Source organism: Tasmannia lanceolata, unplaced genomic scaffold, assembly GCF_043159265.1.
Source record: "Tasmannia lanceolata isolate RefF3 unplaced genomic scaffold, GAP_Taslan_0.1 ptg000015l, whole genome shotgun sequence".
Taxonomy (NCBI): Eukaryota; Viridiplantae; Streptophyta; class Magnoliopsida; order Canellales; family Winteraceae; genus Tasmannia; species Tasmannia lanceolata.
Genome location: NW_027518692.1, coordinates 13370726 through 13389523, shown reverse-complemented (window position 1 = coordinate 13389523; position 18798 = coordinate 13370726). Strand labels below are relative to the sequence as shown.

General features: G+C 38.6%; 1 protein-coding gene across 3 annotated transcripts; it reads right to left on the bottom strand.

The window, feature by feature from the left end:
* Positions 1-1702: 1702 nt before the first annotated feature.
* LOC143845475 (uncharacterized) lies at positions 1703-18798 on the bottom strand. 3 transcript variants are annotated; one of them, XM_077353838.1, is made up of 3 exons: positions 18555-18798; positions 15362-15486; positions 1703-2310 (listed from the first exon to the last, which is right to left on the bottom strand). In XM_077353838.1, the coding sequence occupies exons 2-3, from the start codon at positions 15467-15469 to the stop codon at positions 1858-1860; spliced, it is 561 nt and encodes a 186-aa protein (XP_077209953.1). In that variant the 5' UTR covers positions 15470-15486; positions 18555-18798; the 3' UTR covers positions 1703-1857. The 3 variants fall into 3 exon arrangements, with proteins under 3 accessions (XP_077209953.1, XP_077209954.1, XP_077209952.1); XM_077353839.1 differs by lacking the exon at positions 18555-18798 and adding an exon at positions 18340-18509; XM_077353837.1 differs by lacking the exon at positions 18555-18798 and adding an exon at positions 18190-18333.

The window sequence follows — 18798 nt, the reverse complement described above, 5'->3', positions numbered from 1 at the left end:
CGACGGTAGGACAACGGCATGATACCGGTGTGGTCGCCGGTATAGGTGTCAGTACGGGCATTGTATGGTTGACTAGGAATTGTAGGTCGACAACATGATGGGCGAAGGGCCGTTGCAATTAATTATGCAATGGAACCAAATAATCATGCAAAGAAAGTAACTAAACATGCAAGCAATGGATTTGGAAAGGGGATCTGAATAGTGAAGGAGATGGAGAAGGGTGATGAACAAGTTTGACTGAAATTGGGTTTGCCAAGTTGCCTACATACTCTAAATATTAGGGATCAAGCCAAACGCAGTTCAAAAGAAAGTTGGAATTGAGACTGGATTGAAAAGTTGGATTGACGATTTGGATTTAAAAACTACGATTTGGAAATTGGCTCTTTAGAAACTAGGCTTAGGCTTTTGGTACTTAGGATTAAGATTGATGTTTTAGAACTTGGGATTGGAAATTGGAGTTTTTGGGAATCAAGATTGGGAAATATGAATCCTAATAGGGTTTGGGAATCCTAAGGGATCTAGACCAAAGGGAGCGACTTAAGGGATTCGACCTATAGGATTGGGCCTAAGGGTTAGGACAAATGGGATTTTTGGTTTTAAGAGGGTTCGGCCAATAGGGTTTGTTCTCTAGGTTTAAGTTAAGTAAGGTTGGGTCTGTAATCGAAGGTCATTCAGCCAATTAACTTTGGGATCTGTGGTCAATTGGATTAGGTTTAGGATCTAAGGGTATTCGGCCAATTGGGTTTGGAACATAAGGGCATTCAACCAATTGGATTGGGTTTGGTGTGACATAGGGTATCCCCATGCCAATATTTAGGGCGGGACTATTCCCTACGGATGCGCGCAATCACCCGTCAACCACGCGCATCGGGTAAGCCCAGGGGGATTCGAACTCGCGTCAAAGCGGAGCGTACCACTTTAAGCCAAAGAGCCACACCCGTACGAGTTTGTTGTAAGCATATTTATACCATATATTCTAATGCAAAGCCGCCCTTCCCTTTACCAAAACCGAAATTTGGCGAAATTTCGGATTTCGTCATCAAATTTCGGTCTGAAATTCCGGAATTTCAGTAATTTCGGTCTGAAATTTCGAGAAAATGTCAATTTAAAAAAGAAAGAAAGAATTGTTACAAGAATTTTGGACCAACATTTTGGAAATTCGGTCTGAAATTTCGAACTGAAATACCAAATTTCGGCCTGAAATTGGTACCGAAACCGAAATTTAAAACCTTGGTTATGAGTTATGACCCATGAATATTCTATGCTATAACTTTTCATGGTTGCCAAACATGCCTTAAAAGGTGCCTCTCTCTCTCTCTCTCTCTCTCTCGTCAAAGCACACCAAAGCTATCTGTTCTTGACGAGAATGAACGGTAGCAAGCCAATCCAAGAATAAAATCGACCCCGGAATCCAATTCCCGTGCGGGGTCCGTTTGGTTGCACCAAAAATTGGGAAATAAAAGCAAAATGACATTTTTTTTTCCTTTCCCTGCCATTGCTTGGTTGCCATTTACAGCCGTGGCGGCTCTAAATTTTCCAAATGCAAGCCTTTTTTCACAGTTCGACTTTCCTCTCAAATCAAGAGGAAAGTAAAGAAATGAGAATGTTTCCAAACAAAAGGAGAACAGTCTCAAATGAGAATGTTTCCCTCCCCAGCTACTTCTATATTACTTGCATCCAAACAAAAGGAGAACAGTCTCAATAGGACCAAACACTTCTCTTCTTTCACATTCTCTTCATCTGTTTTTTGTTAAAAGAACATGCTTGTTGATTGTTCAAACAAGTATCTGTACCATTCTCATTTCGAGAAAAAAAACATTAAAGGATCTTATCATCCCTTACTAAAAATACAGTGGCTCAATTTAGATAAACTTTAATATCAATTCCATTATCTATGAGGGACTGGACAGCTGCTCTTATCTTCCCTTCAAATTTGTCACGTTCCCTCGGCGTGTAGGAAGCCGTATACACATCGGCTTCTTTCGCCCTCTCGGCTAAGAACCTACCAACTGCCAAGCATGCGGGGATATCCGATCTGGACTTGAGAACAGCCTTGATGTCTTTAGAGTTCGTGCCTGCAACCGCCACTTGCTTGCTGGTCACCCTGTGTGTAAGTGAAGCTGAAACAAAACGTTTGGAGATGAACACATCCAGTGTAAAGGGTTCCATGTAAGCTACTGTGCGTTGCTTGAATGAGATGTGCTTGTGTGGGTTCTTTGATTTCTTCTCCTTCTTGTATGTGTATGGGCGGCTATTGTCATCATCCACGAAATCCTCCACCCCAAAGAAGCTCCTTGGAGCAGAAAGAACCTGGAACAAACAACATAAGTTTAACACAAATTTTTTTTTGTATTGGGTACTCATGAACAGTCACACATTTGTCTCAAAAATTTCTTGGTAAGGGTGTATCTCAGGATATTTTACATTTTTTTTCTTAATTTTTTGGTTTGCATCGGGAAAAAGTTGAAAAATAAAGGGCGATGACTTGTTCGCATCCCTACCTCCCCCCTCTTTGACGTCAAAAAGCCTTAAAGTCTGCACAATTCACGTTAACAGGGGCACATTATCCTGCGCGCAGGGGGCAGGACGCTTTGAAAAATCATCTCCCAAAATAAAATATAAGATTTAAGAACAGAATTAGGTCAACAAATAATATCATGAATTTATTGCGATATTTTCGTGATATTTCTACGATAAAAATAAATATATGAACACATCTCAATAAATTTTCAAATTCTAGGGAAAATTTTGGGATTGTGTCATTTTATCAAAATATCGCGATAATTTTTAAAGGGAAATGTTATCAGCATTTTGAGGATCGCACTCCTCACTTTATTAAAAGTATGGTATGGCCCACACCATGGGACGATCCAAACCATCCATTAGATGGGCCACAACCTAAATAGGTTGTTCCCCAAAAATCATTTCCCTTGGTTGATCTTAACCCTCCGATCTGTAGAGGGACTGAATGTTAGAGGGTTAATCTTAACCCTCTATAGATTGGAGGGTTAGGATCAACCTATGGAAATAATTTTTGGGGCACAATCATTAGGGAGTGGCCCATCTAATGTACGGTTTGGATCGTCCTATGGTGCAGGCTATACCGTACTTTTAATAAAGTGAGGAGTGCGATCATCAAAATACAGTAGTGCTAATAACATTTCCCTTTAAAATGTCGGATATTTTTGTGACTGCTCATAAATAGGGATGCAACTTAGGTCGGGTCGGGATGAGCTTTTGCTTAAAAATGAATAGGAATCAACCTGACCCGATTTTAAGGTATAAGGTAAAAGCTCAACCCAAATTCTCAAAAATCGACCTGAGTTGCACCTATGATCGAACACGCGTCTGCTACAACCAGAGCTATAATTCATGACAAGAGTTAATGCATATGCATTTTGAAAGGGGAAATGATATTTCCACCCCCTTTGTTCGTCTTTTTCCTGAAAATGACTTCATATTTGGGAAAAGATAAACAAGAGGGGATGAAAATATCATTCCCCCTATCAATATGAAATATTCAGCGGTAAGAAGAAAACTGCTCAAAATGAAAACAAAGAACATAACAGCGGTTACAGAGAACGTGATGTAGAGAGCAATCGGCGGCGTAATTTCTAGATTGTGCTAAAATTAAACCTATAATTTTTTTTTGGGATTTTTTGTTAAGGGATAAGGAGCTCGATCTTACCACAAGCGAGGGGACGTACGAGGTTCAATCAAGCGCGGAGTCAGCGAAATGAAATTCTTGCATTCAACAAGTTTAGATGGGAGAAATGGAAGAAAAGCTACATTCAATAGCTTGGAACACCATTATCTAAAGGAAGAAGATGAAAATACAAGAGGAGCCAAGCTCTCTCAAAAGAGAAAATTCTCTATTAAATCTCAAATCATCAAAAACTAAAATGAGAGAGAGAAAAGAAGGGGCTTTATAGCACATCCCTAATACAACAACATTACATCCCTAAACTACCCCTAATGTTGTAAAATGACATTTAAAAGAAATAAAGCCACTAAAATAACAACACCAAACACTATATAAGCAAGGGGACAAATAAAGGAAGCTCTACTCTGAAGGAGCTATGTAGGCCGATGTCAAATGCTGAGGGGATGTTCCTGCATCAAACTCCCCTTTCTTGAAAGAACTCGTCTCGAGTTCCCATCGGCCACAGGAATGAGACTCCACCGGGATCAAACACAAAGATAACCCTGCTCCGTTTCTTGCTACTATTCCCATGGTAGACACCCATCATCATCTGACTATGACTTCGATCAACCTCTTTATGGATAGTGCGATCCATGAAAGATCTCAATTGCAAACCCATGCCATGGTGGAAGACGAATGTAGTAAAATGTCTATGGTGCAAGGCCATGGGATACACCTCATAAAATCCATCCTGAATTGTACTGGCATTTGTGAGAAGAACCTGCACGTCCGCAGAATAAAATATATAAGCCCAACAGTCATGGCTAAAAATATCCTCATATTGTTCCATAGGTTTCTTTCCATAGATATCCCCATTGTTATTCTCATCCCAGAATGATGGTCCATGTGCATCCCTAGTAGTATCTCCAATATCTCCAACATCTGCCTCATAATCACTCTCTAAACCAATGGTCATATCAGCCATGGAAAACAATTCAAGCTCTTTATTTGCTTCACCTTCTCCTTCATAGCTATCAAATGAAGGAACGGCCACCATAGAAGCATAGTTACCAAACTCTTCATTCACTTCTTCAAAGTACTCTTCAACTGTTCCCAATTCATCAACTTCACTACTGATATCTTCCTCTAGGATGCCATTGGCCTCTTCTTCAAGCTCATCATGTTTGGTATGTCCATCATCAATGCAAAGCATAGAAGTAACTTGGACATCATTTTCATTACTTAGCTCCAAGTGTACTTGCTGCCCAATAGTTTCATGCATCTTATCTTCATCTTCAATATGGTTATAATCCACTTCTAGCTCATCACTAGTGACACTAGCCTCATCAAGCTCTATGCCATCATCCGGCTCCAAAATAATGACTTCTGCTTCTTCTTGGCTTTCTACTGGTGATGGATGATCATGGTTGATTTCCTCTTCACTTTCATCACATTTCTCATCCATTTCATCACCTTCTTGCATAGGCATTGTACTTTTGGAATATTGGCTGTAGTCATCATGACCAAAACGAGCAGTGAAGGAACAAGCAATGGAATGAGGGTGAGAATGTACCCCATGTGGCTGTGATGGTGGAAGAGTGGCCCTTGCATTCCTTTGTCTGTGCTTCAACCGAATTTGGTCATCAAAAGATAGGAAATGTCTTGTAATTTCTCTTTTCAATTCAGCCCATGAGTTGATTGGTGCTTCATCAAGTTCTCTACGCGGTATGTCAAAGAGCTCCACCAACCCATAACCCGGTCTTGCAATTTGGAAACAACCATGGCAACTTGCTCTTTCATTGGCACTTGATTGGATTCAAATACCCCATCAACAACGAGTACCCACTCAAACATTTCTTGATCTTCCATGCTCCCATAGACTTGGGAATGCTAGCTTCAACAAGAGAATCAAGTCGCCGGTCGCCGGAAGGATGAAAGTCATGCCTCGGGACTGTCCACCTAGGGACTTTCTCTTTCTTTCCAACCCTCTCCCCTTTTTGAAAAGTTTTCTTCTTCGGTGGAGGGGGCCGGTTGTGATGAGAAGCAATCCCATCCCATTTTCTACTAAGTCCAAGTATTTCTTCAAGTAGTACACCTTGCCTCTTCCCATATTCCAACAATTGATCAAGAGGTGGATGATAATTCAGCTGATCCATGCCAAATCAATCACACACAATAGCAGCCAACTACCGATATGAATCGTATATGCCACAGAGAAAACAGATAGCAGCGATCTAAATACCAATAGGAAACTTTCAATCATCAACAATGTATGATATCACGAGTAGCCAAGCAAACTGAAATTTCTGCTCAAAGCACCCAATGTGGTAACATCACTAACAAGAATCTTCCTCTTGAACTAAACCAAAGTGTCTAACAGCAAATTTTCCAAAGAAAAAAATTTGCTATAATGTTCAGCAATTCACAAATAGAGATCATGAACTGATCAATTCAGCACATCAATATTGAGGAGACTTCAATCAAGATTCCAAATTAAAGCAATAATTGCATCAAAACTTAAGGTTTCTATCAGCTTAACCTCACCAAGATCATTTCCAAGCAGGAAATTTCTGCTACTGAATTAGCTTGTACCAAACTTGTCACTGGGCAATGTTAAAAAAAAATCCATGTATTGATTCTTGGTGTTTGGTTCCAACGGATCTGATAGAAGATAGTAAGCTTTCAAATGTAACACAACGACAGTTCTTCAAGAGCAGATTTAGCAGTTGGGTTGATGAGTTGTCAGATCACCTCACCTACCCTTTTAATTGGCTGGCCTCAAGGACTGATTTTGTTGTCAATGGAACTGATGAACGGTATGGGGAATGGCCTTTGTTGGGTGGGTAGCTGTTGGGGCCTCAGTTCTTAGGATCTGTTGGGTAATTGGTTCCACTGCATTACAGGTTGAGGAGAAGCCTTTGATGTGGCAGAATTGATGTGGGAATGAGCATGATATTTGGGTCTGCTTGGGATTCAGGCCATAATAGTAATTCTGCTAGTGATCATCCAAGATATCAAGAACATAGTCCAATCGTGCATTCAATTAAAGACCAAAAACAATCCAGAGATTATTATCAGAACGGTAAGAATGGCACAAGTGTGACTTATTTCTAGTTCGGGTAAAGTTCAGAGTTCAGACCCAGCAGTTTCTCTAGAGTTTGAATTGAATCACAATCATTAGCCCCAGATAATAACCAACATGCAAAGGCTACCAAGGTTCAACATGTGCATGTCTCCAAGTCCCTCAATGCCATCTAATATTAGTGACCTTTTGGGCTGACTTGGGACGTTTCTACTCTTAGTGGTTCTTGGCTTTTACCAAGTCACTGTAGGTGTTGTGGTTGGCTGCAAGCAATTCTCATTGACATTATTACAAGTAGCTACTGGGCCAAAAAAAAATATGATCCTTTTCTCTGACGTCTGAACACATTTAGACTTTATTGAAATCGGCCTTCTTAACTCATTAACTCTAATGCAATTAACCCATAGAAGCATGCAGAATCAATGGAATGTTTCAAAATCAGATTTGACCAAACGCTCAGTTGATCCAAAGGATCTCACGAATTCAGCAATTTTGCACTTCCAATTCCAACTCCAATGCAATGTAATCTCCTTAACACAGGAATGAGATGATAGTGGTATTCGAGGACTGGGTGAGGAATTTACTCAAACACCTAAACTTCAGTTCCCGAAATCATCTTTAGAGAGGCATTCTTGAACTGATTCAGATCAACCAAAAGAGATGTTGCCTATGAAATTTACAAGGACATGCAGGGAAATATCTTGAAATCACTGCAACAAGCACATTAGAACTCCACAACTTATATATAGCTAGGTCACATGCACATTAAACTACTCAGTAATTATGTTTTGCAGACTCCAGAACAGCCTTTGATCCACAGAAATTCTATTTCCACATTCTTCAACAACTCAAACCTAGATCGGTGATGAGGACCTTCAGATCTGCTGTAGTATTGTGCTAGAATAGGACAACAAGGGTAGAATCCGATTGAAAACACAGCAAGAAAAAGAAAACCCTACTTTCAGCCTTGTAAACAGCAGCATGCATGAGGTTTTGAGATCAAATTTCCATAGGAAATACTATCAAACAAATAGAATGTGCCGATTGCCTGCTCCAAATCTTATCATATGTTTGTCCCAAAGACTGCGAAATTGGAAAATTTCTCACGCCAAAGCTCTGATACCAAATTGATGTAGAGCGCAATCAGCGGCGTAATTTCTAGATTGTGCTGAAATTAAACCTATAATTTTTTTTGGGATTTTGTTTTTAAGGGATAAGGAGCTCGATCTTACCACAAGCGAGGGGACGCATGAGGTTCAATCAAGCGCGGAGTCAGCGAAATGAAACTCTTGCATTCAACAAGTTTAGATGGGAGAAATGGAAGAAAAGCTACATTCAATAGCTTGGAACTCCATTATCTCAAGGAAGAAGATGAAAATACAAGAGGAGCCAAGCTCTCTCAAAAGAGAAAATTCTCTATTAAATCTCAAATCATCAAAAACTAAAATGAGAGAGAGAAAAGAAGGGGCTTTATAGCACAGCCCTAATACAACATTACATCCCTAAACTACCCCTAATGTTGTAAAATGACATTTAAAAGAAATAAAGCCACTAAAATAACAACACCAAACACTATATAAGCAAGGCGACAAATAAAGGAAGCTCTACTCTAAAGGAGCTATGTAGGCCGATGTCAAATGCCGAGGGGGAATGCTCCTGCATCAGAATGTCACAAAGATGAAAACAAACTATATTTCATGATCTCCTGACCTTTGTATGTGATCAGACTGATAATGACACCGACCCAGATTGAAAGAATCATGGATTATACGCTAGTGTGATTGAAAGAATCATGAATTATACACTAGTGTGACCAGACTAATCACTAGTGTGATTGTTTCACTAGTCCAAGGTGCAGTATTTCATATTCTCGACGGATATTCTTTTCGTTATGTACCAAATATTTATTGTCCTACAGTTCTGTTTCCATGTTTGAATTATAAAGAGGCAAGTGCAATTGAGTGTATCGGTGACAATACAATTGTAGGTAGGCACCTTTTTTTACTTATTTTTGAAATGGTTTTCAAGGAGGCCTCATCACACCCATGAAGGACCAACATTATCCTCTATTCAAATGGACCTCTCCTTTATAATTTTATATTCTTAACTAATTGTAAATATCATAACGTATATGTACCTCTGCGCATCAAGCTTTTTGGGGTATCCATGCCAAATGAGCCCATATCAATTTTTTATTATTACTACTTGTGAAAAATAAGCTCATGACTGGTTTCACACAAATACTATGTTTTGACCTATAAGTTATCATCTTTTTTCTTTAATTCTGCTATATTTTAGTGTAGTATGATTGAGAGTTTGTCTGCTTTACCTCCTACTCCTTCCTATGCTGTAGAGTTATCCTGGTAGCTTGCTACGCAGAGGACATTATGGGTAAATGCAATATTATTTTTTTTAATGATGAGTAAATGCAATATTTTACTAAGTATATTTTGCACATTTCTGATTTTTCCTGGAGATTTCCCATTTTGCTTGGTGCAGCACAATTACCAAATTACCACCTGAGAAAAATTACTGGTGCAGCACAATTACCAAAAACCACCTGACAAAAATGAGTAATTTTACAGCTATAAAATCATTGAAAACCCATTGTAGGGCAATCTTTTTGGGGCTCTTACATAGCTTTGCATCTAGATTCATTCCACCGTAGTAGATGGAAGGCACACGAGGAATAACAGATCTTCTATGATTTTTTGCAATAAGATTTAAGACATCCTCAGTTCTACTTAATATGACCTAGACAAAGAGCTCTGTGGTGTGGCTACATTAGGTGCACTATGATACTCAGCACAATATGCTAATCCCTATGGATGCTCGCAATCACCAGTAAACCACGCGCATCAGGTTACTAGGGGATTCGAACTCGCGTCACTGGGAGCATACCCATGACATTAAGCCAAAGAGCCACACCCATCCGGATTGGATGGATTCGACTATCTCACCTTTGGTACCTCCATATGTGACAAAAGTAGTGCAAAAAACCCATAATCCTTCTAACCATGAGTGTTTTTTTTAATGGTAAAAATTCATTCCAAGGAAAAGACCAAAGGTCTATACAGAACAAAAGGAAGATATACAATATGAAAGTACAAGTACATAGAACAAAAAGTGGAAGCAGTCAGGGGGAAGGAAATCAAAGAACTCCACTTCCGCCCTCGAAACACCCTTTCTAGCCAACCTATCAGCCACCTCATTAGCCGAACGCCAGACATGGGCGAAAGATACGCAAGCGTCACCCAACCTATCGTGAATCTCATCGAAGAAAGAAGCAAATCTCCAAGGGGCCGAGTGCGAACCCTTGAGCCATCTAATCACATTGAGGGAATCCCTTTCAATGATCAGCTTATCAAGATCAACATTTTGAAGTAACTTCACTCCTTAAAGAACCGCACGCACTTTCGCTTCATTAGCATCGGCTATACCAATGGGGCCTGAATAGGCCCATGTAACCACCCCTAGCTCATCTCTTAGGACGCCCCCAATGCCAGACGGGCCCGGGTTACCTAAGCTAGATCCATCAAAATTTCGCTTAAGAAACCCATGCGAAGGGGGGATCCAATCTTGAACAACCTTGGGTTCCCATTCAAAATCAATGCATATCTCCTTCCAACCATACCGAATGTCATGAGCCGACACAAATTTTAAAGTAGGAAGGGTCCTCACCCAAGATATAGTGATGGTTATCACCTTGTTGAATATTGAATGGAGCTCTCTTGGAATATCCTTTGAACAACCTTCCATTGCGCTCTTACCATTGAACCCAAATTGTAGCTAGCAAGGACACATGCCAAAGAATCTTCCCTTTTTTTTCTCCAAGCGACCATAGGCCAACTTTCCAACACGTTAATGAGCTTAGCAGGGAAGACCCAGTGAATACCAAATCTCTAGAGGATGCTACTCCACACCTCTCTGGCCAACTTACAAAGAATTAAAAAGTGATCTACCGTTTCCCCAACCTTAAGACAAAGTGCACAGTGGTCAATAATCCATGTGTTAAATATCCTATTAAGGTATCAATTGAACCCACCATGACAGATATCCCTATGTGGTGCTTTCATGGATCATACTTACAACCACCAAATGTCTTTTCAATAACTTCTCTGATGCACCTATTGAGAATACCCACTGTATCACTAAGATAGGGTTTTAGACATGAACATATGATACTATTGTCAGATCTGGTGGTCCATTTATGTGTTCGAGTCTTGAACCAACAAATGCGCCCTGCCAATTTTTTTATTATTGTTTTTTGTGAAAAATAAGCTCATGACAGGTTACGCAAATTCTATGTTTTGACCTATAAGTTATCATCAATTTTCTTTAATTCTGTAATCTTCTAGTGTAGTATGATTGATAGTTTGTTCTCTTTCGTTACTACTTACCATGTTGTAAAGAGTTATCATGGCAGTTTGCTACACGGAGGACATTATGGGTAAATAAAATATTTATCTAAGTATATTGTGCTCAATTCTGATTGTCCATGGAGATTTTCCCATTGGCTTGGTGATGCAGGTCAAAATGGATGAGTTGGATCCCTGAGTTTAGTATCAGCTGGCATAGATTCTCCATAAGCACGATTCTAATCAGGAGCTTGCTGGTAGCTGTCTTATACAAGGTTGTGTAACACTCTTCAATAGAATTAGGGACGCCTTGATACCATAAGGAAGTCCATAGGTCTATGGGATATAAATTGAGAACACCAAACTTCAAGTGGTATACAAGTGGTTTAACCAAATTGCAATAACAATGAGCAAGTTACACTTCCTGTCACTGCATGGTGGACTTCTGCAATGCTTGGAGGGTGCTCTTGGATTCTTAGCTAAGCAAATGGTAATTGATGAATACATTACCCTCTAGATTATTATTCCATCCAGACTCCATTATCATTAGAAATATCCTTCAAATTTGGTTTTGGATGGATACTTTCCAGATATGTTGGATGCTTGTCAGGCAACTCAAATAAGTCAAACCGAAAATAACAATGCCTTGGGAGTCATCCCTTTCTCATTTAATTTCTTCAAAACTCCAAAATCCTCTTGAATTAAAATTCAGCCTTAAGACTAATAAGTTTTGGAACCCATTCACAATAGCTCCGTTTCTAAGATCCACTGTCCGAGAGTCAATAAACAACTGCTGAAACGACCGGCTGATAATCCTTAATCCCATATATGCTATGTTAGAGAAAAAAACCGAGAGATGCATCCAACACACTTTAGGTTACTAGCTTAATCTCAGACCTGGACTGTTCTTCTAAGGGATTGGTTCTTGGATGTTTTTTTTCAAAATGGAAGTCAAAATTTATTAGAAAAAAGGAAGACCGAGATGGTCAGAACAAGATAGAAGGAAAAAGAAGAAAGAGAAAACTACAAAGAACAGGAATATAAATATACTACAGGAAAATGCTTAAGGACGGAGGCAATCGAACAAAGCTAAATCCTCCTTTGACACGCCATCTCTCGCAAGCTTATCCACTACTGAGTTGGTCGAATGGCGGACGTGCCGGAAAGCTGAGGGTAACAAACTCGGCCAATCGAACATCTCATCAAATAATCTATCAAATCGGCAAGGCAGCTTTAGCAACCAATTTAGCCACCGAATGGTATTCAATGAGACCCCTTTCACCACCACATTTTTCAGATTATCTCTCGCTATCAGCTTCAATCCTTCCTCGTTTCAAAAGCCCATATTACCTCCCCTTGCTCGTTTCCCAATACGCTCCCAATCCCAACCGGCCCAGGATTCCCCAAGCTTGATCCATCGAAATTGAGTTTTAGATGACCAGGTGTAGGGGGATACAATCTTGAACCACCTTTTGCTTTATTTCCACACTGCTACACACCTCACTCCACCCTTCCCCATAGATCATAGTCTGAAACAAACCCAAAAACAGGAAGGATATTTATTTTTTTAACATGGATATAAAACATGATATTTATTTAACCTATTAAAATTCCCAATATATTATTTGTTATAACCAAAATTTTAAAATTTGAGGATTAATTAAATATTTTGGCAAATTCCCTAATCTTTCTTTTTGAGGTTTGCTAAATCCGGCATTCGATACAAGTGTCGGATTCCGACACTCGTACACGTACTCTGCGACATAGATATCTCACTATGGGCAACAATAATCATCTTAATGCTGAGCATAGCAGTGTTTAAAAATGCAAATGCGGCACGGAACGCGGCCGAAAAAAACCCTTGTCATGTCGGCACGACGCAGCCGAGTACTCGGTTGACGTGGTTGAGTATTCGGTTGATGCAATCATAATTCGGGAGTCAGGGGAGTGTTTATTGACTCTGTAGGGCAAAATGCGGAACGTGGCCAAGGTAAAGGGGAGTAGACTCGGGAGGAGTCCACGATGACACAAGGGAGTTTTAAACCTATGGAACAAATTACTACCTTGCACTAGCTATAATCTTTAGATCTTCAATCCATATCCAATAACATTTATATCTCATAGTTCATTGTTTCATAATTTTATAAATGTAATATGCCCCAATATGTTTCAGATTACATATCTTTCAATTATCGTGCACCAGTACTGCCTATGTACTTATTTTGTTCAGAATTTACTCTAGTAGGGATTTAAGCCTCTAAATTCCTTTCGAATTTAGTTATTTTACTTTTTATGTAGGACAACTAGGGCATGTCTAAAACTTGCAAATTTTGAAAGATTACAGTTCTAGAAGTTCCTAATGACAAGATGATAACATGGATTGGTGGAAATCAGTTATGGAACTTTAAAACAGACCTATATGGCAATGGAAACTGCAAACTTGGAAACAGACCTATATGGCTATGGAAACTGCAAACCTGGATTTCTAGCATAAATCTAGGGAGAAATAAATGAATAGAATGAAGCGTCTCATCATGTCGAAAGGTTATCTAGTATAGTGTCTCGTTGTTATAGACAGAGGAGGACGAGAGAGGAGGGAGGAGGGAGGAGCGAGGGGGGAGGGGGGGAAGGAGGGGAGGGGGGTCTCACTTCCTAGTCTGAGAACAAACTACTAACCCTCCCAATTACATTATTAATAAAAATCACAAGTGACAAATATATCCACTAAGAAAATAAGAAAACCCTAAGACACTTCTAATAGGCCCCGCTAACATATTTAGCCCCCCTTTTGTTTTTATTGAAGATTGTTCCCCATCACTTGTTCCTTTATATAAAAATTTGATGCTCATATAACACCTCTCTAATATTTCTAATCCTTTCACATATCCCAAGATTTATTCATTTTTTTCATAAGACTAAGCCAAATCAAATCGAGTTTTCAACCACCATTTATGTATAGGCTGATGCACGCCATTGCTTTTAATCTAGATGTCATGCCAGTATGGTTGAAAATACTACAAGATAATATATATGAACCAATATAATTAGTTTCATGGGCGAGTTAGGCACGTATTACGTAGATGAGTTAGGCATGCATTTTTTTGGTTGATAAGCTGGGATTGAACCTCTGACCTCAAGGTTGAAGAACATAGTCTTTACCAAATGAGCTAGAGCTCAACCCATGGCCATTTATTTCTTTTTAAATTGCAAAAATTTTACATAACACGAGGATGCGTGTGTCTAACAGTCCAAAAATGATTTCTTGTCGTAACTAATTCAACTACGAAAAAATTAGAATCTATGGTTTGAGCAAGGGAATACTTCAAAGTATATCGAATCAAAAGTTTCTTCTCACTGCAATTTAAATAGAATAATTTCACCCCTCGCATCACAATACAGTGGTATTTTTCTCCTCACCTTTCTATTCCTTAGTATTATTAGTTCCAGGATTAGTCAGGGCATATTAAAAGGGAAGGGCAAAGTAGATTAGCTTTTGTGATAAAAAAGAGTAATCCTAATATTGTTAATTTAGTATTTATCTCTCTAAGCTATGATATGAGGACACAGATTCGTGTGTCGAGTGTCTACCCATATACAAGGTGTTCGACACGGATACCACTAAAAATCTAGATACAAGGACAAGCTCATATGCACATATAATGTAAAATTACTGGTTATTAATCATAATTTGCAACAAGATAAATATAATATTCATTTAACAAACCCACCAATCTTACGACTAAGCAACTATAAGTCTAAAAACAAACATGAGATAATCAAATAGTAATGCACTCATCAATCTAATCTAGGTCTCTTTAGTTGCCAATATACAGCGAGAACAATAGGATGCAAAGACTACTATTAAAAGAAGATTTGTTTAGGGTTTAAGTTTTTTTCTTTTTTTGAGGGAGAGGGATTTGGAGTGGGGATAAAAATAAGTATTAGTTGTGAAGAGATTTCTTTGGATACCAATCCTTGAAGCTACAATCTAAATGTCTAAAGACAAGACCTTCTACTAACAAGTCAATAAAGAGATTGGTAACAATAAATATTCGTTAAAGAAGAGTTAATAATAAAAAAAGAGGTAAACACTGTATTCAATAATAAAAAAGTATGTCACTTAACACAGTACAAAAAGGTATTTACATGCTCACAAATTCAACGTTTCGGCTTAAACATAGGCTTTAAGTGTGTCAGATCAAATAAAGCAATGACCACTAGGAGGAAGTTATGGCATCTAATCAACACAGAATATTATCTCGGAACCTCAAAAATTACCTGTCCATCATGGAAACCACTTGTGAAAACGTTTGAAAAGGGCTTATAGATGTTGCCTGGAGCAAATGCCCCTTTATGTGACACATAGTTGAAGACATGCCTGAACATTTTCCTCACCACACCACCTTCCAAAAGAAATGAATTTTAGTCAGTTGAAGTGTTATGCATCTATAAAAAGGTCAGAAAGCAAAAAAGATTGAATAAAATAAGAGAACAGTACATATAGAAGTGCTCTTTTTTTGAAAGGCAGAGAGAAGTGCTAAACATTGGGATTTCTTGTGTATGTGGAACAGAGTGTAATCAATCGTTCTTTTTCTTCTGAATGGGTGCAATCAGCAGTTGTTTGAGTCTTGGAGTAAAATAAAACAATTTGTGTAGTCTTGAAGTGCAAACAAAACACTATTAACATCTTTCAGGTAAAATTAGGTCTCTGATTAAACTAATCAGAAGATAAAATCCCTATGTTAGAGAACTGAATAAACCTCCTTTATCCAACGCACATTTATTCGTACTTTTTGTGCTCTAGATGATAGGTTTGTAATCTTTTAGACTGGATGATGCTAACGTTGCGTAAATAACATGCCACTAAAAACTCTGGCCGTCTGTTTACACTCAACTGAAACATATGTACAAAAAGGTTTGGTTACTTCAATTGTTCTACTGCATCATAACTGTAATATAAACGTTACAAGGAAAATGGCCTGACTTCAATTGTTTTTACTCAGTGCATCATAACCATAATACAAAGTTACAAGGAAAATGGCATATCTCACAAGTCAAAATACTTAATTAAATGGAGTTGGTTTTCAGTTTATATGATCAATAAAGATAGTTACCCCCCACCCCAATGGAGACCATCCTGGGCCCATATTCAAATTTTTATGTGGCATTCAGGTGTTAAGTCCCTTGAGTTATAGGAGGGGTATCACGATCTTTTCCCACCAATATCATTAGGTTTCTTTAAGTTATAGGTGTTTAAAATGGGTGCCACAAGTTATTACAAAAATCTTTAGTGGTAAGGGAGCTTAAGTCATTTATCTTGTTAATTCACTTAGTTTTAAGTGACCACAAGGGCCCACATGACATAAGGTGACATCGTGTCACTTAAGCGATTATTATGGCCCACTAGTTGATTTGTGAAATCCCCCTTCATACATAGTTGGAAAATGGCTTGCGTAGGCCAAGCAAGATACACGGCACTGACGGAACACCACCATTCTATAATTATGTCGAATCATCTGCATGGCCATCTGCTTGGTTGTGGACTTTCCATACGCAAAATCTTAGCGATATGATCACATATCCCTAAAGGGCCCACAGGACATAAGGTGACATCATGTCACTTAAATGATTATTATGGCCCACATTGCAACATAAGGAGTCCTTGTATTTGTGGGGCTTGAAGTGGGTTGGTTCATTTGTTTATATAGGATATTAGTGGGTTTGTGAAATCGCCCTTCATACATAGTTGGAAAATGGCTCATTTGTAAGAATTTCGTAATTATGCCGCGTCATCCGTACAGCCATCTGCCTGGTTGTGGAGTTTCCATACGCAAAAATATCAGCGATATGATCACATATCCCTATGTGCAGTCGTATTTTGAGGGCTTCCAAAGTTGCATCCATCTTCAGTATGACAAGGTTATGACAAGGAAGCAGGGGATGGCATATACCCCATACAGACGTCAATGAAATTATCACACACAGTCTCAGGATGGGAGAAGAAATTAAAGATTACAGTCTCAAGATGGGAGACTATCCCATACAGTCGCAGATTCCAACGTGATTTTCCTCTAACCCATCGTAGTATTCCCCTCTTTTTCTAGCATGTAACTCCCAATTTTACAGCAGAGTTAAATATACTTACAAATCTCTCCCCTTGCTTGAATTTTGTCATTACTTTTGAGCTGAATTTTTAGTGATGGATACTTAAATCTATGGTAGAGATCGGTGAACACCGGGCGGGGTTGGTGCCTAACACCTTCCAACCACATAACCTGATCGTGAATCTATTTGGGATCGCTGACCAATGACCATCCTTCTACAAGATCAATTTAAAGTCCTAGGCCTTAACTTGGGTGCCGACTGTATGTCAAACTTCCAAAGAGTCAGTGTTTCTCCGACTCCTACAAATTGAGATAACTTTTTCTAGAGTTTAGGCACGGGCACCTACAACACACACACCATGTTTTCCTATTATATATAATGTAGATAATTGTTTATCCATATAGAGAAAGTAGGATTATGGATTCAAACACATTATTATTCAAAATCTCGCTAAAAATAGAACTGAGATATGTAGACAGAGGAGAAAAAGATCTCTATATTCAATCCCAAAATATACAAAATAATCTATGCATTCAAACACCTTTTCATTCAAAATATCAGTAAGAAAAGAATTGTGATCTATACTGTGTGATGATGAAAAGAACTATAAATTCAAATCCAACAAAAAAGACTTCTGATATAAATGATTAACAGTCCTCATTGTGATAGATGAAGATGTATTTATCTCTCAATCGATTTCATCTTCCTTTGTCGAACGTGTCATTCCCAAATAATTCCTTTTGGTTGACTGCAAACTTTTTGAAAAATCCAATCCTTTGTTTTGTTTATTTGAAAAGCGCATCTCAAATGGATGGTGACCTGCTCCCCATACTTCCTAACGTGGGTCTTCATATTATATCATTTTCTCGATTGATAATCATATTTTCCTTAGATCTGTTGCAACCGTACTAAATCCCAAATAGATGCTAAGCAAATTAAAAATAAGTCATCTGAAAATAGTATAAATGCATTCAAAGGTATAAAACTAAAAGACTGATTACCTTTCAAGTAGCTAGAATCTAATAATAAAAACAGAGAATTCATAGAGGCATAATCTCAAACAGGTGGTGAGCTACTTTCAATTTTCCAAATAGAACTTCAAAAGTGGGCAGCAAATAGAAAACTAGTTGCCATAGAAAAGCAAAAGTTACTTGAATCTAATAGCTTAAAAAGCCACTATTCGGGCAATTGATGGTCAGAATAAAGACACGAATCAATCAAACAAACTCGTTATATATCCGATTGTCTTCTTTTAAAAATGTATTTTGTTTCGTTTTTCTAGAGCCACCTCGGCCCTTGTTTCTTTTTCAAGGCATTTTGGTCAATTTTTTAGTGAATCTTTCTCAAAGAAAACAAACAAACTCACTTTCTCGAGTCTTCGCAACAGTTGGGATGAATTGTTGGATATCAACTTGAGAGAAGTGTTCCTGCGCAGCTGCGCAGGGAGTTTATCTGCGCATTAGTGGCTTTTTCATAATGAATGGTCGCTTTTTATGGACCGCGCAAAGGTGAACCTGCCATACGAACCAATCGGTGGCTTTTTAAGCCACTAATGCACAGGTAACCCCTCTGCAGCTGCGCGGAACACTTTTCTCTATCAACTTATCCTG

Bases quoted from the DNA above. Each gene is read 5' to 3' on its own strand.
- LOC143845475 (XM_077353837.1), bottom strand. From the start codon at position 18,232: ATGAATTCTCTGTTTTTATTATTAGATTCTAGCTACTTGAAAG. The intron at 15,487-18,189 runs GTAATCAGTCTT...TTCTTTTGGAAG, and splicing joins AGATTCTAGCTACTTGAAAG to GTGGTGTGGTGAGGAAAATG. The intron at 2,311-15,361 runs GTAATTTTTGAG...TGTTTGTTCCAG, and splicing joins GTGGTTTCCATGATGGACAG to GTTCTTTCTGCTCCAAGGAG.